Raw genomic sequence first — 25,128 nt, forward strand, 5'->3', positions numbered from 1 at the left:
GCTGTAACAGCGGCAGCTCGCGGGCCTGCTCAGACGGCCGACAACCCCGAGTCCGTCCCTCGCTCGGTCCCGCGGCGGGGGCCAGCTGCGCACGCGCACACGCCCGCCGCGCCCCGCCCCCGCGCCCCGCGCTCCGCCCCCGCGCGCCGCCGGGTCCCTATAGCCCGGGCCGCGCGCCTCGGGCTGTTGAGGGTGGCATGCGGGACTACGACGAGGTGACCGCCTTCCTGGGCGAGTGGGGGCCTTTTCAGCGTCTCATTTTCTTCTTGCTCAGCGCCAGCATCATCCCCAACGGCTTCAATGGTATGTCAGTCGTGTTCCTGACGGGGACCCCGGAGCACCGCTGCCGGGTGCCAGACACCGCGAACCTGAGCAGCGCGTGGCGCAACCACAGTGTCCCGCTGCGGCTGCAGGACGGCCATGAGGTGCCTCACAGCTGCAGGCGCTACCGGCTCGAGGCGATCTCCAACTTCTCGGCGCTCGGGCTGGAGCCGGGGCGCGATGTGGACCTGGAGCAATTGGAGCAGGAGAGCTGCCTGGATGGCTGGGAGTTCAGCCAGGACGTCTACCTGTCCACCATCGTGACCGAGGTGGGTGTCAGCCCCGGGCCGGGGCCGGGGACCGGGGTGTGAGGAGGACCTCCGCAGCCTTTGGCTTCACACACCACCGCTCACCACCACCGCTCCACCTCCCCACCCCCCCGCAAGGTGTGAATTGATGCTGTCACTTTCGTTCCCCCAGCTCGCTACACACTGGTGATGGGCATCCATCCTCCAGCCAGGTGGCTCTGGAACGCCTTGCGCGGTGACTTCCACCCAGAGCATGCCCCCTCACAGCACGGGTGTCAGGCTGGCCGCCTATCCTGATGGCCATGATGCTGAAAAGCGCTGAGGAAGTGGGTCAAAGACTTCCTCTAGTTGGGGTGAGCGTGTTAAGGAACAGAGCCAGCGCTTGGGTCTAAGGACTCACCATTTTTCTTCCAGCCTCTTGGCATTTGTTCAGGAAAAAAAAAAAAAGAAATACTCCTTTGTGAACTTTTAAAGTTCAGGGAAGCATGTGTACAAAACTGTTTCTTGCTCCTTTTTCCTGTTACTGCTTCCCCAGCTACCCTCACCCTAAAATGACAGTCTCATCACACCCTCTAAGGTATGTTTACCTTTTACTCAGGGTTAGTTATCAGCCTGTTAGGCTCCATGCATCTGAAAATCCGTTCAGGGTGACTTGTTGACCTGGAATGTTATATCTGAAGTAGTTTGTAGGACGTGGGGGAAAGCTTTTCTCATTCCCCAGCCCCTTGGATTTTTGTTTTGGGTGGCTTTGTCTATTCCCTGGTGACCCCGCAGTCATTAGAGCTGGACATGTGACATGATGTTAATGGATGAGTGTGGATGTGCTTTGCATCTTATTCAGACACTGGCACTAACTCCCTGGAGTTTCAGGGGAACGGAGCAAGCAGGGCAGTGAAAGAACCCTCCTTGATAAGCACCAGGGTCCCCAAGTTCACTGAGTGTCAGATCAGGGATTTGCAGATTAGGGAAGGCTTCCTGGAGGAGGAAGCTTCTGGGTGAATCTGGGGTGTTCAGCTCAGCAGGTGCAAAGTCTGGAACAGCAAGAAACAACCTAGTGGGAGGGCAGAGTTCACAGGGGCTCTCTCAGCTAGTGACATTATTCTAGTGTCCTGCGGTGTTAACAAAAAGACACTGAATGGAGGTAGCTGACTGTGCTTTGTGGCCCAAGAGTCCACAGAGAATCAAAACTTGCAGTCATCACAAATCTTCAATCCCAGCCTCACAAGACAGCCGGTCACCTTCCTAGAAACCAGTGAGAATTGTGAAAGCAGAGACTGCCCTTCCGGTTGCAGGCAGAGGCTATAGAGGGAAGCTGTACCCCATGACACAGGAGTCCCTACAAATTCTGCTTCTGGCTGCTCATGGAACGGGGCAGGGGCAGTGACGTCAGAAGAAGCGCATGGCATCTCTGGATTTTACCCTGGTCCCTAGGGTCCCTTGGCAGTTTATTCTAGTCATCTGCTCTTGCTTCACTGAAAATGTCGGTGGCACTGTGAGCTCCCAAAGGCTGGCCCTTTTGGAAGGGTCCTTGAACTATGTTGCTGCCAGTGTCAGTCTTTCCTTTTTTATATTTAGTCTATTTATTTCACTGTCTTAGCAGTTTCGTAAGAGCTGTGTGCCCTTTCCCCTACTAACAGGTTGTCAGTCTTTGCTGGGAGGCTAGATTAATACTTTACTTAGCCCTTTGTTTGGGGATGTTGGAAAGCCTGACGTGACACTCAAGGCTCTTGTGCCTCTCAGGTGAATAGGCACTGTTGGAAGCTGTTGCATTAACATTTTTCTCAGACCCATTTTCTTTCAACCCAGACCTGGCCTGCTGACCATTGCAGTTAGTCCTGTGCCTGCAGAATGTCCCCAGGCCTGCCCTCTACCCCATGTCATATGTAGAGGTGTTTCTAAGTATACTGGTATTGATTTCCTAGATGTGTTTTCCAACAGAAGAAAACCTCAGGTCTTCTGTATGATACTTTGTTGAAGTTAATCTGTGTACAGGTACTACAAAAATTAGTGGTAGATTTACATCTTTGCATCTCCCACGGGTCCTGACATGCTGTTGGATACAGAAAGGGATACTCAGGAAAATTTTTGTTGAATGTATTAATGAATCATTTAAGAAATCTTCTTTAAAGTTTGAGAACTGAAGAAGAAAAAGAGTTTAATTCATAGAAGTGAAACTTGGAGGTGGTTGAAAAGCATTGACTGAATATTTTAAAGGAAATGTAATACCCCTCCCCCACAAACTGGGGCTTACCCATATGTGGGTCTCCCACCAGGCGCTGGGATTGGCAGAAAGAATGGGACACTATTTATGAAGTGAAAGAGGACGTTCTCCCATGTTTCAGGAATGGTTTAGCGGCCCACATGCATCTGGCCTGGCCATTTCTCTGGTTCCTCAGTCATCCCTGGTGTTGGGGAATCAGCCACCCCACCGTGCAGCTCCAGAGTGCTGCGTGGCCCAGGACTGCCCCCTCCTCTGGGAACCTGGGTGATTTCTCTGGTGGCCTGGGCCACTTGCATTTTGGTGTCTCCATAGCCCAGCCTGCAGCCAGAAAGTTTCGTTTTGAAACTTCTAGCTCTTCTGACACCCACCCATGAGCTGTGTCTGTTCAGCTAAGACCTGACAGTCCTCTGTGTCCCCTTGCCCCCAGCCTGTCTCTGTTTCCCAGAAGCCCCCTGCCCCAGCCCTTGGCAGCACTTGGACTCATTCCCTGTTGTCCTAGAAAGCCTCGTCGTCTGAACTAGCTTTTCTACCAGCCTTACCTCATGCGTAGATATTTTGGAAGATAAGAGAGCCCCCACTGTTGTCCGCAAGCCCACAGCACCTGAAGGGAAGGCCACGTCAACCAGAGAGGTGGGCTGGGCCGACTCGGGTGGGGAGTCCGCCCAGACCTTGAGCTTGTGCCTCACCACTGTGCCTTCGCTGACTTCTCTAACTTAAGGGACACGCAGACCCTCATCCCTGCCTTTGCAGCTCACGGCAAACCAGAGAAGCTGCTTGCTGGGCCCTGGAGCCCCTGTGCACCACAGGCATAGCAGACCCAGCCGGCCAGAGTGGTCAGACTGAGCCCGTCTCTAGCTGCCGGAGAACTCACACCCTGGGTCAAAGGTCTGACAGTTGACACAGGGAAGCGCTGACAAAGCAAAGAAAATCTGTCCTGGAGATTGAAGTTCAGGGTTCATCTGGGCTTTGGGCAGCCAAACTGAAAGACCAAGCCCAAAGGATACTACAGTGTTGAAGGTTCACAGCCCTTTTATTCATGTGTTTACTCACTCACTCACCTGTACATCAAACAGCTACTCAGCCTGTCCTCTGCAGGGCACTGCCAGGCATTGTAAAGGATATGGTAGCAGATACTTCTCCTTGCCCTGACAGCCTTGGGACAAGGGTCTGCCACTAATTGCCGCAGGAGGCAGGATGAAAGGTGTGTAGTAATACATAGCATTCGGTAACAGGTGGTTTGACCATTGAAGCAGTCAGGCCAGGTACATCTCAGGGAAGAGCTTTTGCCCTCGGGGCATAAGCCCTATCTCTTTTCCCTTCCAGCCATATCACAGATAAGAACATTTAGTCCCAAGAAACTGCATCATTTCTATACTTCCCAGAACTGAAAAGCAGCACCAATTACATAATGAGTATAAGAGACACGCTTCTCTCTCTTAAAATTTTTAACGACTTTATTGCAGTATAAATGACATAACATAAACTGTACAGAACTAAAGTGTGCAATTTGAAAAGCTTTCATGGATATGTATGTCCGTAAAACTATCACCACTAGAGAGGTATACTTCTTACCAGGAAAGATGGCAAGTCTAGGCACCCTGCCAGAGTTGCTCTGAGATTTTTTCATGTGGGTCCTTGGACCCTCCCCTTTCACAACTCACCCAGCTAAGAGGTCATGATGACTCAGGACCTGATCTTAAACCCACACATTTTGTTCTAACTTTACTACCTGTTGTCATCAGCCACTACAGCTCATCCCACATATGGATGAGCTGGTTTGTAATTGCTTTAGTCACGGCTGGGGAGCCAGGAGCTCAGTGTAGGAACACTAGATTCCTTTGTAAACACAACAAGCCGGGGTACATCGCCTGGACTCTGTGGGCTTCTTAGCCCACCCGCCTCAGGAGGATTCAGGCCGAGTCCCGGAGCCCACTGCGGCCTAGCTGGTGGTTGACAGGGAAGTGGGTGGGTTGGCTGGGTGGGACCTAATCCATGACTGCCCTTGGTTTATTTTTTGAGATCTATTACCTTTCCTGACCCTACACACAGGCCCCCTGTGGCCAATAGGAAGTGTTAGCCCATGTTTGCTTTTGGAGGGCCCAAAGCCAGGCCCTGAGAATTGTTAAGAATTGTCAGTGGTGGGTAGAGAGCCCAGGCACTCCTGGGAGTTTCCCGCTCAACCGGAGTAAGGACAGGCTGGATCAGGTGGCAGGGGTGAGGCTGCGGGAGCTGGAGACGTGCTCCGGGGACCTCTCCCAAGATGAGCACTGTTGTCGCCTGGTCTCCTGCAGAGCATAGCCTGACCTGTTCTCAGGTAGCACCTGGCTCTGCCAGGCCACATTTCTCTAGAAGCCTATATAGGGAGACCTGATGTGGGAGTGGAGGGCCCACCCCAGAACTTCCTGCAGACACCCCTGTGAATTTCTAGTCTGGCTCAGCTGTGTTAGTCCCCAACCCTCATGAGAGACCTGTTGAGAAGCAGCTACTGATTCTTTTTTCATTTTTTAAATCTCTTGCTACAAAAGTGATGCTTGCGAGCTGAGAGTAGATTCCATCTGATCAAGAATAGATCGCACAATCCGGGCCCTGAAGCTCTGCCTGACACCCTACCTAACACCCAGACGCCAGTGCCCGTCACTGAGTCCCCCATCCCTCAGCTCTGACTCCCCTACCACTCCTGTCCTGACCTTAGCAGCCGACTCTGGATGGGCCCTGCCCTAGGGTAGCACGTACCCTCTTAAGAGATGGTATCTGGGTGCCACCCCTGAGGCTGCGGAGGTGGGAAGGCTGCCATCGCCTGAGCACCCAGGCCTTGGTGCGCCGAAATACTGGCTTCCTGCTAGTCTGGACTTTCTCTAGATGTAGGAGTTGGAGACCCCACACTGTTCCCTGGGGCGGGGACTATCACCCATTCTCAGCCTAAGGGCTGCCCTCCAGCCCTGCTGAGGTGCCCAGAGGCTGTGTGCACACACTGCCCAGCAGGGCAAAGAAGCAGACTTGTTTTTCCCCGCTGTCACTAGCCTTGGAAGCCACACACTCCCCCCCGCCTCTGTGTATTACCAGGGAGCCCACAGACTGCCCAGAGGGCAAGCCAGCAGCCTGGTGCCGGGCAAGCAAGGGTCTGACTTCCCTAGAGGGTGGCCGTCTCGCTTACTGCTGAGTGCCCTCTTTCTGTTCTGGGAAACGTTTCTCTGGGAAACACCAAGCTTCCTGTTTTGCTTTTCTTCCTTCATTCAGCTCCTTGTTAGGCTGGGCGACCTCACATCTAAGTGTTCAGCTGCTTCCATATGCCCGCAGACCTCTTTTCATGGTAACGATCAGATCAGTGGAACCGCACATCGGGTTCGGGGAAACTCCAGCAGTGTTGCCGGTTCCCTACCCCAACCCCTGCTTTACAAATGAAATTAAGGCACAATGCGGGGTGGGAAGGGGGATCTTATCTGAGGTTGGATAATCAGTTAGCAGTAGAATAGAAACTAAACCTCAGTTTCTTGACTCCCAGCTCAGAGCTCTTGGCTATAACTGGGCCTGGTGTTGTTAGCACAGCATCAGGGATCCCAGCTCTAAATGTCACCAGAAGGACCCAGAGGTCCAGGGTGGAGACCTGAGCGGAGCGGAAGGAGCAGATCCACGTGGTGCATCCCAGGCCCACTGGCCTTGGTCCCTTGCTGGATGCCTTGACCCTTAGAGCCCCAGAACCCTGCTCCAGAGCCACTCCTGTGCCATTCCTGCCGCTGGCCTGAACCCCACTGAAAGGGTGCCCTGCCCCGTCCACAGCCCTGGGCTCTGCCCAGATTCTTCAGAGCGACCACGAGAGGCCGCACCTTCTCCTGGGGTGGAACATGGGCCGAGTACCTCCTCAAACTGGAAGCAAAACAATGGAGCTGAAAGCTGTGAAAAACTGAATGGGGAGGGAACCCACTCTCCGTGTGGGGGAACCTGCTCTCTGGCTGGCTGCCCAGAAGAGCCGTCTCTCACCTGAGCTCCCACACTCGCGGCGTGGAAGCAGAGGGGACAGGGATGCAGGTGTTCTGATTGCATTTTCTGAGAAGCCGTACATTTCAAACACTTTCAAAAAGAAGTGAGTGATACATCCCTTTGCTCCTTTTACAGTGGAACCTGGTGTGTGATGACGACTGGAAGGCCCCCCTCACGACCTCCTTGTTTTTCGGGGGTGTGCTGGTGGGCTCCTTCATTTCGGGGCAGCTCTCAGACAGGTAAGGGGGGGCTCTATCTCCTGCAGCTGCAGGGTCCCAGCAGTGAGCAAGGAGCGTGTGTGTGCCTGGCCCTTCACGTCAAAGGGTAGCATTCTTTAGCCCAGGGCTTTGTGTTTTAAAAGAAGGGGAAGCCTAATCTACAGACTCCGCACCTAGTAAAGAGCTGAGTGTATCCATGCTGAATGAATTGGATTTGACCAGGAAATATGTCAGGATTCACTTCTGTACGAGCCTGGCTTTCCCAAGGTGAGTCCCCGAGCAGGGGAGAAGTAGACAGCACACACATGCACGGAAACTGTTTTGCAGACCTAAGGCGTACCCGCCTCTTCCCAAAGCCATCGCTTTCTCTACAAGGTGAGACTAGTCAGTAGTGGCTTCATGGGCAGAACTCTTGTGTCCACAGGGCTGATGCCCCTTAGCTAAGACGCTTGTGGATATGGCCTTTACTCCACCACAAGCAGGAAATGGGCTGTGTTGACCTATAAGCAGGTTATTTGTGTAACTTAAAGGCTCTTAACTCAAGGTCCATTCATGACTTAGGGAGTTCAGTACTCCCTGTGCAAATTGTATGCAAAATTTTAGAGATCGAAAGGTCCATAGTTTCAGTGAAGTTCTCAGAGGGGCCTGTTATATTGTATCTCCCTACCCCCAAGGTTTGGAGTCTGTCAGAGAAGCCTCTAGGGAGAGGAGCGGCCTTCAGCAAGGTCCTTGGTCACACTGTGTCCCCCAGTAGAGAGGAGTCCCAGCGCTGTCCCAGCTGGTTGGGGTCTCTAATAGAGAAGTTCAGGATGAGACTGTCATTCCACCTTTAGAACAAGGCCCGTTTATCCTGTAGCACAGACTCAGGGTGAAGTTTTGGCACATTTACATCTATGGATTATTGTCCTTACTGGAGAAGTCCATTTCTCACTAAATTTGTCTTTTCTAGAATGTCATCTAGCGATTAAAAAGGAGACAAACTCCCACAGTCACCAGTGTGCATTAGAGTTCAGTGGGCCACGATCACGACTAGTAGAGATACTTGCCCCTTCGGGGAAAGGCCTGTGCTTCCCCAGATCCTTAATCTAGCAACAAGCATCCGCTGATTACTGACATTTATTTAACAAACACATAGCACCTACTATGTGCCAGACACTCTTATAAGCACTGTGCGAATTAACAAGTTAATCTTCATAACCCTATGAAGTAGGAAGTATTAGTATTCTCATTTCACAGATGGGGAAAATAAAACCAGAGGAGTTAAGTGACTTGCCCAGAGTCACACAGCTGGCAAGTGGCAGAGCGAGGGTTTGGGCCCAGAGAGTGTTGATCCTCTGTTTTGTATGGACTACTGTTCTAGGCTCTGCTCTTCTAGACCGTACCTTCAAGCAAGGCAGGAGGTATTAAACAACTAATTGAGGGAAGCACTTGCCATCTTGGTGAGGCAGAAACATGCAGGATGCTAAGAGAGGCTCTGACCAAGGGGGCCGGGAGAGGCCGCCCTGAGAAGGTGAAGCATGTGCTGGGAGTTGAAAGGTGAGGAGAAATTAGCCATTAGGGGGTGGGGAGAGGAAAGAGCATTCTGGGCAAGAGAGAGCAGCATGTCCTTAAGTCTAGACTCAAGAAAAGGAATAGCACATGTTAGGAACTAGAACAGTCCCCTGTGGTGCAGAGATGTTATGGAGACGAGGTGGGGAGGCAGGCAGAGGCCAAGCAGAAGAGTGGGTGGCTTAGCAGATGGCAGGAGTTGGGCTTTAGTCACAGAGCAGTGGGGAACCATTGAGAATTTTTTAAAATGGGAGTGTGACATATTCAGATTTGCAGTTTTGAAAAGATTATTTGATACCTTTGTGGATAAAGGATTGAAAGGAAGAATAGGGGCTCTGGAGAGACCAATTCAGAGGTTAGCGCAGTAATTTATGCAGGACGTGGTGGTGGCTGGGGCTGGGCTGAGTGTGGTGGAAACGCAGAGGAGTGGTAGGAGGGCAGGCCAACAGGACTGGGCTGTGGGGTGGATGGGGGAGGTGAGGAAAGGAAGGTTTGCAACCTGGACAACCGCTAGGTGATGATACCCTTCTATGACAAAGCACTCTGGAAGAGGACCGTGTTTGCAGAAGAAGACGGTGAGTTGAGTTTGAACCTACTGAGTTCGGGATGATTGGAGACGCCTAAGTGGAGGAGTTGAATGTGCAGTTGGATAGTATGGATACGGTGCTCCGTGAGAGGTGTGGGCTGGAGAAACACATTGGGACTTGTCAGCTCATAGACTCCTCATCACAACCCAGACAAGGATGAGCTTGCCTGGGAAGATTGTACAGTGAGAAGAGGGGAGGCTGGGACTGAGCTCAGAGGCCCTCCAGTGGGATGGTGGGAAATCCCTTCTCTTGGGGCTGAGTGGTGAGACTTCGAGGTGAAAAGCAAGGAGGAGTTACCCCAAGTGCAGAGTTGAAACTCAGTACATTTTTCTGGGTCAGCTGTGTCATGGGTTAGGTAGGTTTGTGGGCGAGCCTGAGAACCCGATCACCATGTAACACGCGATTACCTGAGGGAAGTGTTCCCAAAAGACCTGCTTCCAAGGCAACGAAAGAAATGTAATGAATGTGTTAAGGACCACCTTAGTCTTCAGAAGGGCTAGTACAGTGGTTTTCAAAACTTAAAAAATCTTGTCAGCGAACTACTTCTTTTAAGTAGGATCATTAGAGTTCAATAAATGAAATACAGCTGAAAGTGTGGCTGTTCTGGCTGTGTCCCCTGCCTTCAGCTCCCAGAGCCACCCCTGAAGCTTGTCTGCACCCCCACGGGAGGCCCAAGGCTCCATAGGGTGGACAGTTTCTCATCATTACAGCTAAGTACGCCAGTTCAAACACCCAAGCCAAACAACTTACCTAAGAGCAGTAGATTCATGCCCTCAGCTTGTTGTCTAGTATACCAGCAGTAACTTTTTATATCAGACAAAGGCTTAACCTTCTTTCTGGAATATAAATAAGGCTGAAATTCAAGATCAATAAAATAATCCTGGATTGTCAAAGCCTTTTATCTGACATAATATTAAGGTACCTTTAAGTGCATGAATTACAAGAAGCACAACCCCGGGAAGAAGTAGACTGATGTTTCCGGGTATTGTAGACATGTGTGTGTTTGATGTTTTGTTGACAGAGTTTCAAAGTGAGTGTTTCTAGACCCTCTCTGGACTGCCAAGGACTGGTGCTATGGAAGGATTCCCTGGGTCTTTTTCTCTCCCGCCATCCCAGGGAGGCCTTGGGCAGGGAAGGCAGGGATAGAGGTTACAGCCATCTGCCTGCAGTAAGGGACCACCCTTGGATGGCATGCAGCATGCCCTATAACAAGAAAATGCAGGGGGAGTCAGAGGCTCCTTCTAGACCAGGGCTTCCCAACCTCGACCCTATCGACATTTGAGCCAGAGAATTCTTTGTTGTAAGGGGCTATCCTGGGCATTTTAGGATGTCTAGAACATCTCTGGCCTCTACCTACCAGATGCCAGCAGCACCCAAAAAGAAAAAACACACAAACATGTTGCAGTAAGTAGAAGCAGCACACTCATGATAATGACCGCAAGCCCCCCCGCCCCCCTGCAGTGTGGCTCCGCCCACCTCTGCAGTCTCCTTGTGACTAGCTGGCACCAGCTGTGCTGTCCCGTGGTGGTCGTCATGCCTCTGCAGCCACAGTTGTGTGTGCGCTTCTCAGTCTGAAACATTCCGCACCCCGCCCTCGTGGCCTCCTGTGACCGGAGGCTAACTCAGGGTCCCTTGTGCCTTTCCTTCATAGCACCTATCAGAAATTGTCCTCATGTGATTAATGTTGGTCTCCCCATTATTCTGTGAATATCATTGAAAATTTAGTCCCTGTCAGTACTTCCCGTTGTCAACAACTGCTCTTCTTTGGGGCCTCACGTCAGTGTCCCATCATCAGGGATTCTCTCCCTGAATGCCCACGTCCCAGTCGGTTCCCTCACTGTGTGCTGATCCCTCAGTGCCCTTGTCTCAGTGTGTAGCTGTGCATTCAGTAGTGTGGTTGTTGGACTAAGTGTGGTTACCGTCTGCCTCACCGCCTATAGACTATAAGGTCCTGGAGGGCAGAAACAGCGCCTTTTTTTATTCAGATGTACCCCTATTGCCTGGTATATAACAGATGTTCAAACAAACATTCATTGATTGAAAAGGGGTGTCAGCCTGCTCTGGGCCAACTCAGGCCGAATCTGATGGTTGACCTGCCAGTGGCACTGTCTTTAAAAACAAAAACAAAAAGAAAAACTTTTTTTTTAAGGAGGGCACAACTCAAAGTGGCCCATGTGGGGACCGAACCGGCAACCTCAGTGTTATTAGCACCACATTCTAACCAACTGAGCTAACTGGCCGCCCCCAAACCAACATTTTTTAAATTTAAAAATGAACAAAAGTAAGAAAACCACACAGAACAAATGTGTGACTTGATGAATTATTCCAGGGAGATAACCTCATAACTACCACCAAGTCAAGAAATAGAACTTTGCTGGCCACCAAGAAGCCCTCCCCCAGAAGTAACCACTAGCCTTTTACAATAATTACTTTCTTGTGGGTTTTTTTCGTAGTTTCATCATCCAAATGTGCATCCTTAAACACAAATTTAGCGTTGCCCACTTAAAAACAATTTGCTACATCTTCATCTGCTTAATCTAGGGACTCTTCTTCCATCCCTTCCTTTGCCTTACAGTTGATTTTTTGAAGAATGCTGGCTGTTCCACTTGTTGAGTTTCCCAGAGTAGATTTGGCTGATTGCATACTCATGGTGCAGTTCAGCGTATTCCTCTTTCCTCTGCATTTCTTGCAAATTGGCAGCTGGATCTAGAGACTTGATCAGATCCAGGTTCAGTCCCTTTGGCAAGACTGTAGAATTCATGCAATGTTCAATTGTCTCTTTATGATGTTAAACAGTCATAGAAATACAATGCCCATGTCTGTTCATTCACTGGGAGTTGTAAAATGGTGATATTCTAATTTGATCCCTTCTTTTTCATTCCATAGCTGTCATACTTTTATAAAATGATACTTCCCCTCATCTATGATTGGTTACTGTTCACATAGGAAAGTCAGGACAAGTGTTTCTTTCCCTTTATTTACCAGATTTCATTTATAATGAAGTGTTTCCCCATCACCCTCCATCGTAAACCAGTTCTTTTTAAAAAGAACATACATTATGTATGTATAGATTTATACATAATAAATGTGTCGCAATCCTTGGTAATCATCATCATAATTGTGGCACTGCGTTTTCCGCACCGCTGGTGCCCGGGTTACACATTGGTCCTGAGGAGTGGGCTGGCGGGGTTACAGCATAGGCGCTGGGAGACTGGGACGCTCCCTGCACCAGGGGCCCTGCCCGCACTGTCTGTGACCCCTCCCTGAGTGGCTCTGGGGAAAGCCCCTCTTGGTGGAGCCCATTCCTGCCGTCTTCTCCCAGCTGCTTCTGTCACTCCCCTTTCCTTCCCAGGTTTGGTCGGAAGAACGTGCTGTTTGTGACCATGGGCATGCAGACGGGCTTCAGCTTCCTGCAGGTCTTCTCCAAGAACTTCGAGATGTTCACCGTGCTGTTTATCCTTGTAGGCATGGGCCAGATCTCCAACTATGTGGCAGCATTTGTCTTGGGTATGGCCATCACGTCGGAATTGAGTACTTGACGCTGTGTTTCACCATCCTCTCTACTCACTTTCTGGAGACAGCTCTGATACCCCTCAAGGGGAATTGGCCTCTAGCAACGCCGAGCAGGGCTTCTTGGAGAACCCAGTTTGTAGTCAGGGAAACTGAGTGCATCAAGGCTCAGCCTTGGGTCCCCAGCCGCACCATAGCCTGACCGCTGCATTCCAGGTCTTTTCTGGCCTCTGAGGTCGCATTAGTACTTCATGACCATTGTACTAGAACTCACCCAAGATCATCCATCAAAAAAAGGGCTGCCACTGCCCAGGGCTGAGGTAGTTAAGGAAAGAGGGAAGTATGACGTAAAGAACAAGGGCCAAGATTGGCAGGCTCGCCAAGGAAGAAAACTGCCTCTTCTGCAAAGCATTGTGGCCAGTGAAGTCGACTGGCAAGAGTGAATTGCTAGGCATGGGCTTTGGTCATGTGAGCTTCGGGGTTGGCATTCAGAGTTCACACTGCAGGGCTTTGGCCTGTTCTCACTGAAACGTTGCCAGTCTCACTGTTTGGAGGACTCTAACTCTAGCTTATAGGTCTTTGGCTTCCTTGGGCTGTATTGTTGAAAGGATTACTTCTTTCTTTTCACATTTAACATACTTTTTTCCCCTTAAAGTTTAACAGTCAGCATGTGCAGCCTTAGTAATGACTTCCCCTTTAATGAATTCTTCCTCATGTGAGGATTAAATTTTGAGGCCTAACATGGCATCTTTAGCGTATGGTTTTGGGAAGCGATGAAGTTTTCATGTAAGAACTGTCGCTGAGGAGCCTGCGAGGGCTTCCCTGAGGCACCCAGCAGATGGTCAGACAGGATTGGGTTCAGAATCCCATCCTACTCTAGGGCTTGGGAACGTAAGAGATAATTCTAGCAGCTTTCGTGTCTTTATGTTGAAAATTATAACAAGAGAAGATTAATAAGGAAATCACCTAAACTAAAATGCTAATACTCCTCCCTTGTTTTGAACAGGAACAGAAATCCTTGGCAAGTCAGTGCGTATTATATTCTCTACGTTAGGAGTGTGCATATTTTATGCAGTTGGCTACATGCTGCTGCCACTGTTTGCTTACTTCATCAGAGACTGGCGGAAGCTGCTTCTGGCGCTGACGGTGCCTGGGGTGCTGTGCGCGGCGCTCTGGTGGTGAGTGTGGCCTTGTGCCTAGAGGTGGCCACCGGCAGGATGTCTTCTGTCAGGCCTTCACTAGGGGGCAGCAGCAACCCACAAATCCTTGTTTGGGCTCCCAGAGACCGGAAGTATAAATATCTATGTTGTTTCAGAATGTTTTCTCCACACTCAGAAAAGCCAGAACCAAACAAAGTCTCAAGAGATCAACAGACTTGTTCTCAGCCCTGGGCTGGATAGATTGGAGTCCAGGGAAAGGAAGAAGCAGTAGCTGCAAGATGATGGGGTCCTGCATGACCTCCAGGAAGTTATAAGACCACAGGACAGGACAACATAGGACAGGACAACGTAGGCCCTGCTTCTGGCTGCGTGTTGCCAAGGCCTCAGCCACAGGCACTGGAAGAAGAGGGAGAGCAGTGCAAGCGAGAGTCCTCGGGAGCAGCACAGAGGAGGCCAGGCTCCATCTGAGCCTCCAAGACCGAGGAGTTGCACAGGGGGAGAGGAGGCTGTCTCACACCGAGAGAGGGAGCACAGCAGAGGGGTTGAGGCGGGATTGCCCCTTGCAGGCGGGGATGGTGAGAGCACAGCCCCCACGTGTTGCTGAGACATTTCAGAGCATAGTGGGAGAGGATACAGGGCACAGCATGGGTCCTGGTCATGACTGAAGGGCAGGGGCTACTGGTGAGGTAGAAAATAAGATCCACAACATCCCAAAGCACCTCGGTGCTTTAATAAGCATAGGTAGAGAGTCTAACAGGTCAATTGGATGAATCCATAGGGGGTGAGGAGAAACTAGAGGCTAAGAGACCAGTGTAGAAGCTTCTGTGGATGCCATAGACAAGCAGGGAAGTGCAGCCCAGCAAGGATCTAGGCTGGGCTGAGCCCACAGCAGAAGCCAGGCTTCAGGAGCCCTTCTAGCACCCGGCTCCTTAGTGTCCAGCAGGTGGCACTACTGCTCTTCAGAAAGGGAGGTGGCCAGCCTGAGGAGGAGCCCCATGGAGTGCTGAGTGCCAGTCCCTCCAAATTCTGTGCACTCCAGGACTCAAAAGCTCACTCTTCAGGTCATTACTGGCTGTAGTATGGACCATCTCTGCTTCTGTCTTGGAAACACCAAATATTCCCTAAACCTAGCTTGATTCTGAAACCCCATTTCCCACCTCTACCTAAGCTCCCCCTGGGCTGTCGGGCAGGAAAACCTCAGGGCGTTGCTCCTTACACTGCAGGTTCATCCCTGAGTCCCCCCGATGGCTCATCTCTCAGGGACGATTTAAAGAGGCAGAGATGATCATCCACCGGGCTGCCAAAATCAATGGCATCGTCGCACCCTCCACCCTCTTTGAACCAAGTGAGGTAAGCGCTACATGGGAGCTGGTGGGAGGGTCTTGGTGACCATGATTTGAGGGAAGCACAACAAAGGCCAGAAGCCCTCCCCTCACACAGGACCCCAGCCCTCTCCCTGCCCGAGCCCCAGCTGCCCCCAAGGCAGGCCCTGTTAAAATTCTGAAGCTTGAGGAGAAGGTTCCAACTGCCTCAGTCTCTCCACTTTTCCCATGGGTTTTAGGTTTTCATACTTGATATACATCTTTTCTAGATAATCATATAGTCTAACCATTACTTTCAATAATAAATACTCTGTGAGTAATAGGCCTTTCATGAAGTTGGCATTTGGGAAAATAATTATTTCTTATACCTTATGTAGTTTCTCATTGTAAAAAAATAGTACAATACAAAAATTTGAAGCGAAACGAAACTTGGAGTTAGTTGTGTTCTTTCTCCCTCTGCCCGCCAGTGGTTGGTTGTTTATTGCATGATCTTGCAGCCAGGTCCTTTCTGATATCTGCCCCTTTGACCTACCCCGACCCAACCCTCCCTGCAGACCCTATTCTCTCGCCATGAGTGATTTCCTGGCTTTGCTTCATTCCTGTGTCTTGTTTATCCTTGTTCTCTCTCCTTCCACCCTCTCAGCAGCAGGCAGTTCTCTTCAGTCTCAGGACTATAAAAGAGGTTGGATATTGCAATTGCTGACAGGGTTCTGGGATGTGTGTCTACTCTGACAGGAAGACAGGGGACTGGCTATCAGCTACCAGCAGTCCTGCTGAAGTGTGTGTGGAAGGCATGTTAGAGACACTCAGGACTCAAGATGCAGGCCTGGGGCTTGGAAAAGAGAGGCCAGTTATTATAGGCCCCAGAGAAGCCACTAGCTGCCGCCAGCCCTGCCAGCCTCATAGTTAAGTGACCAGCAACCACTCTCAGCACGGATTGGAAAGGGCTTTGGTATACAAAGGTCAGGGTAGAAGATGGCAGAGACGGCTTTTAAGTGAGGTAGCTTTGGTGGCTTTTCGGTGAGGGGTCAGTCTGGGTGATCCCATAAGGCCCACTGGCACCCTTGAAGAAATGAGGCTTTTTCAGGGGATCCATTCAGTCAAAAGTTGACCTTTTGTTGAACTGCTAACTCGGGAAAAACAAGCTCCAAAGCTGGGTTTGCTTAAGAAAGCAACATCAGTGTGTTTAGACGTGTGGTTTATTAATGACCTTGGCTGTGCTGACTTTCATAGGAAGTTACTTTGGGTGAAGCTGAGGTCAATTTTCCTGTTTTGCTATTTGAAATTTTTTTGGGTTTGGAAGTAGGCCAGTAATGACATGGTATAAAGACTGGAAACATTAACTCTTTTAAAATATCAGATCAATAAACTACATGGCCAGTTTCTCTCTGACCCAGAGGGCAGGGATCCAGCCTTGGGAAGGAATGCTCAGAGGCCTCCCTGGAATGTGGCCACTGATGGAGGCTGGGGGTGGTGCCTCCGCCTTGGCTGCGTCCCCTGAGGGACTGGTCACCTATTCTGCCTCCTCATTTTTGTTCACTAATTTGCTACGGACAAAGCCTGGGGAAGCCTTCCACTGGCTGAGATACAGTCATTCCGCTTACTCTTCTTTTCAAGAAAGAAACAAAGCACTCCCCAACTCACAGACACAGAAAGCTCAGATGCCAGGGTTCCAGGTATGTTATTGGGTCTCTGAGTCTCCGACCTTCTCTCCCTCCTGTGCCCTTGTCCTATCGTTCCTGCAGCTGCAAGACCTAAGGTCCCAGAAGCAGCAGTCCCACAGCATTTTGGATCTGCTCCGAAGCCGGAACATCCGAATGGTCACCATCATGTCCATAATTCTGTGGTGCGTAATGGAGACCTGCCAAGGCTTCCAGACAAAGCCTATGGCAGTGGCTCTCATGCCTCTCGCTGGCAGATATGTCTCAGACCAAAACAGAAAGCCTGTGTCATCAGAGAGCGAAGAGCTGTGACTTGCGATCAAAGAAATGAACGTGTCACAATTCTTAACTTGACGGAATCTCAGAAAAGGAGAATGAAAACCTCTGTGTGGGCTTTTTTTTGGGAAATAAGGGATCTTTGGGGATCCCTCCAGGTCCTGAAGTGAATCCTTTCTCACTCTGGGCCCTAGTTTAGTTGTTCCTGTCCCCTGTGCCTCAGATAGTGACTGAGGAAGACAGGTGAGGCCCTCGAGAAGGCTCTAAGTGGAGACGTCCTGTTCTTTCAGTGACAGAGGCTGCTGAGTACTTTCTGGAAATGTGGAAGCAGGATCCCTCCCTCTGGGATGTCCTGGAGACTGTCCTGGAGGTAGTGCCATGGCCTAGGTGTCCTCGTCAGTTTCCTTCTAATGAGGCATTTCACCAAGTTTGTCAAGCAGGGATATGAGTTACCAGAGAGAGGGAACACATCCGAGTGCCTGGAGAGCGCTTGCTCAGTGGCCAGACCCTCGGGATTCTAGGCCACTGCCTGGTCCTGCTGGGTGAGGAAGGCGGACTTCGTCTCAGAGTCCCTTTTACTAGAGTCAGTCAGCCTTGGGACAGCCAGCTATTTTGCTCGCTGGGGTTTATGATGAGTCACCCATTTCCAAGGAAAGGCCCAGGATCCCTCAGGGCAGTGTGCCACCCAGGAGCCGGCCTCAGACAGGGCCAGCATTCAGTCTGCACCACAGGCGTGCCAGCCTCTGATGCGTCACCATTCTGTGGTTCATGCAGGCTCCTGCTGTGGATTCCCCAGAACTTCTGCATGTGCCCTTTCTCTGAGTATACCAGCTGTGCTTTCAACCTGCAGATGAGTCCAGTCTGACCTACAAAGGCCTGGTTTGCCAGAGAGAATGCCCACAGGGGACAGGGACCAGGCCGGGAGGCATGCAGATGAGAGACGATGTGGTGATCCCTCCATTGGGAGCTCCCTCTCCTGTCCGTGAGCACCATGGCACAGCCAGCTGCCTCTGGCCAGCCTCTTCCTGCCTGGTCGCCACAGAGGGTCTGCTAGGGCTCTTTCTCCAAATGTTTGACCTGATAATCGTGCCTTAGTTTTTCTTATCCCTCCAGTCCTATCCCATTCCCCTTGCTATCTGCCTCCTGACTCATTCTCCAGTTGCTCCTGCAATTGCTGGGTTTGGGGAGGTCCAGAGAGTAGGGAAGTAGGCTTTGTGAGAGCTTCCGGCTTAGGATTTTTAAAGCTGAAAGGTAGGTTGGATTTGGGTTTGTCTGTTTTTCCAACAATGTAAGTCTATCTGAATTATATAAGCCTTTTTGCTGTTTGTGGTGTTCTGAAAGTGTTCTGGCCTGGAGTTTACACTGGGCTGGGGGAAGTCATCTTTCGTTGTAAGAAGTAAGACTCGGGGTTAAATCTGCTGCCCTGTAAAGATAGTTTAGACTTTCCTGCAATAACTGTACTTGAAAAGTCCAGGTTGGGAGGCGCCCGCGTGATTCTGCTCCTCCAGCTTTCTTCTGCACTGTTTCAGGATGACCATATCCGTGGGCTACTTTGGCCTCTCCCTTGATACCCCTAACTTGCACGGGGACGTCTATGTGAACTGCTTCCTTTCGGCAGTGGTTGAAGTCCCGGCGTACATATTGGCCTGGCTGCTTCTGCAGCACCTGCCCCGGCGATATTCCATGGCCACCGCCCTCTTCCTGGGTGGCAGCGTCCTCCTGTTCGTGCAGCTGGTGCCCCCAGGTAGGGACCATGTACATCTGCGGTCTGAGGTCTTTGCTGAGTTAGTCTCTACTACCAGGCTGTCTCCTCCAGTTAATAAAGAGAATAAAAGCATGCTGTCACAGCTCACCTGCATATCTTCATTCTTGGCCAAAAAGTCAAGAGAAAGTGTCTCCTAGGACCAGACACGCTCATGGCCCGGGTGTGGGGGGAGTGGGCAGAGCAGCCTGGTGGAGCTCGCGGTTAAATTTACTCTCTACCCAAGTTAGTGTGTGCATATTTGGTTTTCTCCGTACAGTAAACCGGCAGAAAAGAGAGCCATCCCCATTACTTCTTAACCTGGCCGGCCTGTCTTAGTCATTTATTCAACAAATAGCTCGGCAGTGCCTGCTGTGGGCTGGGCACTAAGCTCGGGGCCAATGGTGCAGAAGTAAACAAGTCGGGCAGAGCCCCAGACCCTCCTGCAGCTCACACTCTAGTTGAGAAGACAGACAACAAACAAGTAAATAAAGGCTTAATATAGTGCAGACTATTACCTTTTATAATAACAATAAAGGACTGTGGAGAGCTGGTTCACACAGTGGTCACGGCAGTGTCCCTGAAGAGGGGGCACGTGAGCAGAAACATAGAGGAAGTGATGGAGAAAGAAAGCCATGAGAAAGTTTAAGAGCAGAACATTTCAAGCCAAGGAAATAGCAAAGGCACAGACCCTGAAGAGGGAATGAGCCTGCCTGGCATGTGTGAGGAGAGAGGGAGAACAGAGGGGCCAGGTCACAGAGTGGGTCTCACAGGCCATTTACAGGACTTCGTAAAACCGCCTTGTATCCCACAGGTAGGGGAGGCAGCCTTTTCCAACAATTCATAGCACAGTTCATGGCTTATCATGACACCTAGAGTTGTCAGTGTACCCACGGATTTGGGAGCCTCTGGTGATCGATTGTGGGTGCCTGAGGCTGGCAATACTGTGCAGGAGCAGCCCCCCCGCTGTGGCGTAGCGGGAAGCCTGGGAATGTGTGTGGAGGTTCCCCCGCCCCTCACAGCCACCTCCTCGGCACAGTGAGCAGGATAGATCGGAGGAGGATTGTTTCTGAGGGTCTGCTGGTCTGTGAATTGTTGAGGTCTGAGTAGAACAAAAGCGTGAAGTGAGTTTGAATGAAGTCCCCGTTCATCCACAAGTCATCAGTGAGTTTCGTGGCACCTGCAGCATGAGCCTCTGGGTGTCAGCTGACCCCTGACAGACTGTAATGACTTCAGGCCTGGACAGCAGGTTTGTTTGGGCTGTTGAGGGGCTCACTCTGGTGGTCTGTAGGCTGAGGAGACAGCAAGGCCTCACACAGCTGCAGGTCCCCACCTCCTCTCAGAAATCAACTTGGAGGGCTGTTGCCCCTTGTCCCACAATAAGAAGTTATGGAAACTGCGCCCTCGCCCCCCCAAAAAAAGGGAGAAAGTATCTACCCGCAGACAGAACTCTCGGTAGCAGTGTGCCTGGAGCTGGTGCCTTCTCCTCCTCTCTTCCCTTTGCCTCTCCAGACTTGTATTATTTGGCTACGGTCCTGGTGATGGTGGGCAAGTTTGGAGTCACGGCGGCCTTTTCCATGGTCTACGTGTACACGGCCGAGCTGTACCCGACCGTGGTCCGAAACATGGGCGTGGGAGTCAGCTCCACGGCGTCCCGCCTGGGCAGCATCCTGGCTCCCTACTTCATTTACCTTGGTAGGTCCCGTGGCGGAGGGCCCGCAGGAGTGATGGGGGCAGGCACTGGTGAGCTTTACTGTGCGCCAGACATGGCTTGGCAACAGGAAAACAAGCACACACAGCAGATGGGATCTGTCCTGTGCTGGGATCTGTGCCTGGAGACGGTTCTCGTCCAGGTGCGTGGTGGGGGAGGCACTCACGTGTAAGTGGGAAACAACCTATCAACCAGCTAGAACGGGATGAGCAAAGGAGAGAGTTTTGCTGCTGTTTGGGGCCTTCCATCAGAGAATACAGTTCCCTGATCCCAAGGAACGGCGAGTGGCCTAGGGTGCCAGTGTACCCGACTGGAGAAATCTCTTCTTGGAATCAGAATTTAAAAGGAACCTGAAGGGCACAGATGCCCATTCAAGAGGTCTGATGAACTGAGAATTTCTGTAACTGGGAGCACGTGACACAGTGCTTTCCTCCTGTGTGAAGATCCCTTGTGCCATTTTCTGTAACGGCACCAGTTTTCTCTCCTTCAAAATCATTTTCTGAAACATGACCGCTGCTGTTGCCCTGTATATCCCTCGCTGGCACATCTTTGGGGAGGGGTGGCATTCACCTTGAGAGTTCCCAGAATGCTTTGTGGTGTACATGCTACATAGATCTGACAAGCAGAAGCACCTTGTTTGGCCTGAAGGCAGATGGGTTCTGACACATCTGGGGAGGTGGAGGAGCTATTCCGGTCCCTGGATTAGTATCTTGAGTTCCTTGGAAAATTGGGAAATAGGAATAGTAATCATGGCGCACCTCCCCTCCCCTGCACCTTGGGCACTGCTGGACCTCTGGGCATGTCAGTGCCAAGTCTGGGTTCTGAGACCTGTCTAGGTGCCAGGCTCCAATCTGGCAGCTCAGACTGTGGGACCTGCAGAGGCTGAGAAGGCAGGTGATCCCCTGTGGAGAGTCCTGGGAGCACAGAGGGTTGGAGAGAGACCAGGTCTAACTGCACCCCGGCTTGGGGCTCTGTCTGCTTTGCCCTAGGGGCCTACGACCGCTTCCTGCCCTACATTCTCATGGGAAGTCTGACCATCCTGACAGCCATCCTCACCTTGTTCCTCCCAGAGAGCTTCGGCACCCCCCTCCCAGACACCATTGATCAGATGCTAAGGGTCAAAGGGTAAGGAGGCCTCCTTCCTTCACAATGTGGTGCCCTGGGCCTGGGCCTGGGCCTGGCAGAGAGCGCCCCACAAACCGTCACAAATGCCACAGCCTAGTTTAGCCATCAGAGGGTTAGAAACGCCACGGAAGTTACATTCTGTCCTCTGGTCGGACCCAGACCAGTGTGTCACCATGTACATCAACACAGCACCAGAGGCTCTGGGGTAGTGCAGAGATGAGGAGAAACCTTTCAGAATCTGCTGTATGACTTTTGCACCCTTTCGCGAGATCTCAGTTCTGGGTTTGCTGGTGGGTTTGCTTTAAGACTGGTAGACGTCTTTTTAAGATTTGTTACTAGCATTTGTCTTGCTCATTTTTATAGAATCAAGTACAGGCAAACTCCAAACCACACAAGGGAGTTAAAAGATGGTGAAGAAAACCCCACGGTCCTTAAAAGCACAGCCTTCTAGCAACCTCAAGTGAGTGAGAACGTGAAGAGGAAAGACTGCATCTTGTCGGAACGGCTGGTGCAGGCACTGAGTCCTTGGGGCAAAGGTCTTCGCTGTTCATTCTGTTGACTTTGAGTCTGGTCTGCTCGTGGGTGGGCACCTGGCCACAGAGGCTGCACGTGGTCCTAGAGCGCCACCTTCCCTCAGAGGACCTTGTGACCACCGACAGACAGCTTTAGAGAAGTCCTGACTAATGCAGTGATGGACTGTGCGCTTCCCAAGAAGTTAACGATTCACTAGAACCAGTGGGATTTGGAAGAATATGAGAGGCATCTGCTAAATTTACATTTTAATTTCGGACGGCCTGAAAAGGTCTCCGATAAAGCTGGAGGTCTAATCTTACCCCTCCCCACCCCCGAAATCTTTTCCCCCTCTCTCTCTAATGGTGCACTTTAGAGGAAAAGAAATCATTTCACAGGGAATTTGATTTCTCACACCTTGTGAGCTACCAAGGATATTAAGTGGGATTGTTGCTTCCCCAGGGCAGGACAGCCAAGGTCTGGGGAACTCAGAAGGTAATTAACAGGAGGGGACTGAGCAGGTACTGAGCACAGGCAAGTGCACTGACGTGGGAGCTCCTGGACCACTCAGTGTGACTACCGGAGAGACGTGTTTACATCTGATCGAAACACTGGGCTTGTCTGGGCCCATAGCAAACACATCATTGAACCTACTGTTCTTGCTTTCATGCCACGTGACTCAAACCTCCTAGCTGTAATGGTTTCGATGTATGGTTTGAAGGAGTATGTCAGTGAGAAAGAAAGATGAGCAAACTTGTCTCTTCTCTTAAAACCATAATGTGGATTCTGTGTTTTGTTTGTTTGTTGTTTATTTGTTATGTATTTTCCTCCTTAAGTTATTTGCCCTTCAGAGTCGACTTAGGAAAGTCTGGTTCCTTGGCCTCCTGGTTTGTGTCTTTTTATTTTTTCCACCCAGAATCACTCTGGCTATGGTCTGCAGTTGCCACTTGTTACCAGCCTTAGCCACTAGCACTTCTCTGAGTGCCAAAGCTGACGTCGTTGTGTGTGTTTTTTTTGTGATGCCTAATCATGGAAAAAATTTACAAAGGAGAAAGTTAAATCATGTTCACAGTCTTTCAGAGTTGCTCACTTCAGTCGTGTGACATTGGGAAATATTTTGTATTCCGTGTAATTGTCTTCTCTTTCTGATTGTTACCATGGTACTCATAAAGCAGACACTTCACCTGGTTAAAAAACCATATCTTGGGGAAAGCTACTGAAGTGCCTTGGAAATGAAAATGTTTCAATAAATAAAATGATTTTTTAAATAATAGCAACTGGAAACCTTTATTTCCACAATTTGCTGAGCCATACCACATCATCATCTGACTTCTCTGTGTTACCTTGGGTTAATTCTAACAGTGGTTTGTGATTGTCTCTAAGGCTAAGTTAAGATTTAATCTCAGTGTGCTAGAAACCTTCGCTCTATATTAATTGATTATGGATTGAGCCAGCCTTCTTAGACAAGTGTCTTAGCCTGGATTCCCCTGAAAGCAGAGCCTGAGACCAATGCTTCTGTACAGTTAGGGAGTTTAGGAATAAGATTCAGGGAGCAGGAATAAAGGATGGGGGAGGAAACAGGGAAGGAGCGAGACCCATTACAAGGATGCATTTGCAGGTTGGCCAGAGCCAAGCGCACAGCTCCAGCCAGCCAGAAGTTCTGAAGAGCCTTATGAAATACATCTCAAAACCATCTGCACCCTGGATAAAAGGGGGAAGTGTTTATATATTGGCCCCCACCCCCTATTTGTCAAAGGCAGCCCATAGATGTCAGCTCCCCACATTTCCAGGTTACACATGCGTGAGTCCCAATGTAGAAAACAAGAGGTAATTTTGCAGGCCTGAGGTGAGGCAGTGTCAGGTTGCACCACCAGGGTCAAAACCTGTGTGAACTGGTCACTGCAACAGTGGCTGGAGTAAGTGGTGGGGCTGAGAGGATTGGGGTTTGGATGTGGTGCCCAGACATATGATTATATACCAGGGGTGCCAAAAAAATGTATACACGTGACTTGTATTCATCTTTTGTTAGCGGTATGTATTGAGCATTACTATTTGGATACAGTTTTTTCCTTTCTTAAAATGCGTATACATTTTTTTGGCACTCTCCGTATATATGTGTCAAACGGCAAATTGAGCTAGAATGCGTAGATAGATCTGGGTAAAAAGCTCCAGTGTTAGATAGATAATTCAAAAAGCATGTTGCATAACTAAACAAGCAGCATCAAACTTAGGTGGGAAGGAAGGAAGCTTGTCTTCTGTGCCTGTTGGCTTCTCTACTCTCCTCAAACCTGGTCCTAGGCTGGTTCCTGATTAACTGACTGCATTGGCTCCAGAATATGAATTATGGTCCTGCCTGTCCTTTCTCCTCTTGCATGAATGAAGTTTCTGAGTTTTCTCTCTTATACTCCGTGTCACTGATTTCAGTGATTTGTGGCTTCCTGGGAGCAAAAAACCACAATTACCTAAATGCTTGGAGCTCTTACTGTGGGGACAAGAGCCAAGTCACTACTTCTTGGGCTGAGCCAAGTATCGGGAAACCCAAGGCCTCTGTCTGGGCCTGCTGGACTCATGTGGCTTGTTTCCATCAGACCTATGCCTGGATGACTGACCAAGTTGCCCTGACCAGGGATCTCCTCTTAGGAAGAGAGGCATGCAACACCTGTAGTCCCAGGAAGAGTTGGTGAGTGATGAGCTGCTCAGCTAACACTGTGAGAATTAAAAGCCAGGGCACCCATAGAAATACGAAGGGCAAAGCAAAGGAGGTGGAGGAACAATTCAGATTAAAAATATAAAAATTTTCTACTACAGATCAAAGTTTACCCTCTAATTTTTTCCTATGCATAGCAACTTGTTCCTGTCTCCATCAGAGTTCCCTGAACACCCTCCTGAAGGGCCGATGTTTGCCAAAGAGAATATTCAGCTTAACACCTAGTCTAAGTGATGGTGAATGAATTGGCAGAGGGCCCTGTTCTGTTAGTAACGCAACAAATC

General features: G+C 50.3%; 1 protein-coding gene across 1 annotated transcript; it reads left to right on the plus strand.

The window, feature by feature from the left end:
* Positions 1 to 8: 8 nt before the first annotated feature.
* SLC22A5 (solute carrier family 22 member 5) lies at positions 9 to 23,410 on the plus strand. Its single transcript, XM_019756078.2, has 10 exons — positions 9 to 590; positions 6,904 to 7,007; positions 12,474 to 12,628; positions 13,638 to 13,809; positions 15,015 to 15,141; positions 16,859 to 16,959; positions 18,580 to 18,794; positions 20,304 to 20,486; positions 21,492 to 21,627; positions 21,991 to 23,410. Exons 1-10 carry the CDS (start codon positions 198 to 200, stop codon positions 22,076 to 22,078), a joined length of 1,674 nt encoding a protein of 557 aa, XP_019611637.2. The 5' UTR covers positions 9 to 197; the 3' UTR covers positions 22,079 to 23,410.
* Positions 23,411 to 25,128: the final 1,718 nt, after the last annotated feature.

This window comes from Rhinolophus sinicus, linkage group LG10, assembly GCF_036562045.2.
Source record: "Rhinolophus sinicus isolate RSC01 linkage group LG10, ASM3656204v1, whole genome shotgun sequence".
NCBI classification, from domain to species: Eukaryota; Metazoa; Chordata; class Mammalia; order Chiroptera; family Rhinolophidae; genus Rhinolophus; species Rhinolophus sinicus.

Bases quoted from the DNA above. Each gene is read 5' to 3' on its own strand.
- SLC22A5 (XM_019756078.2), top strand. From the start codon at position 198: ATGCGGGACTACGACGAGGTGACCGCCTTCCTGGGCGAGTGGGGGCCT. The intron at 7,008-12,473 runs GTAAGGGGGGGC...TTTCCTTCCCAG, and splicing joins TCGGGGCAGCTCTCAGACAG to GTTTGGTCGGAAGAACGTGC. The intron at 13,810-15,014 runs GTGAGTGTGGCC...CTTACACTGCAG, and splicing joins CTGTGCGCGGCGCTCTGGTG to GTTCATCCCTGAGTCCCCCC.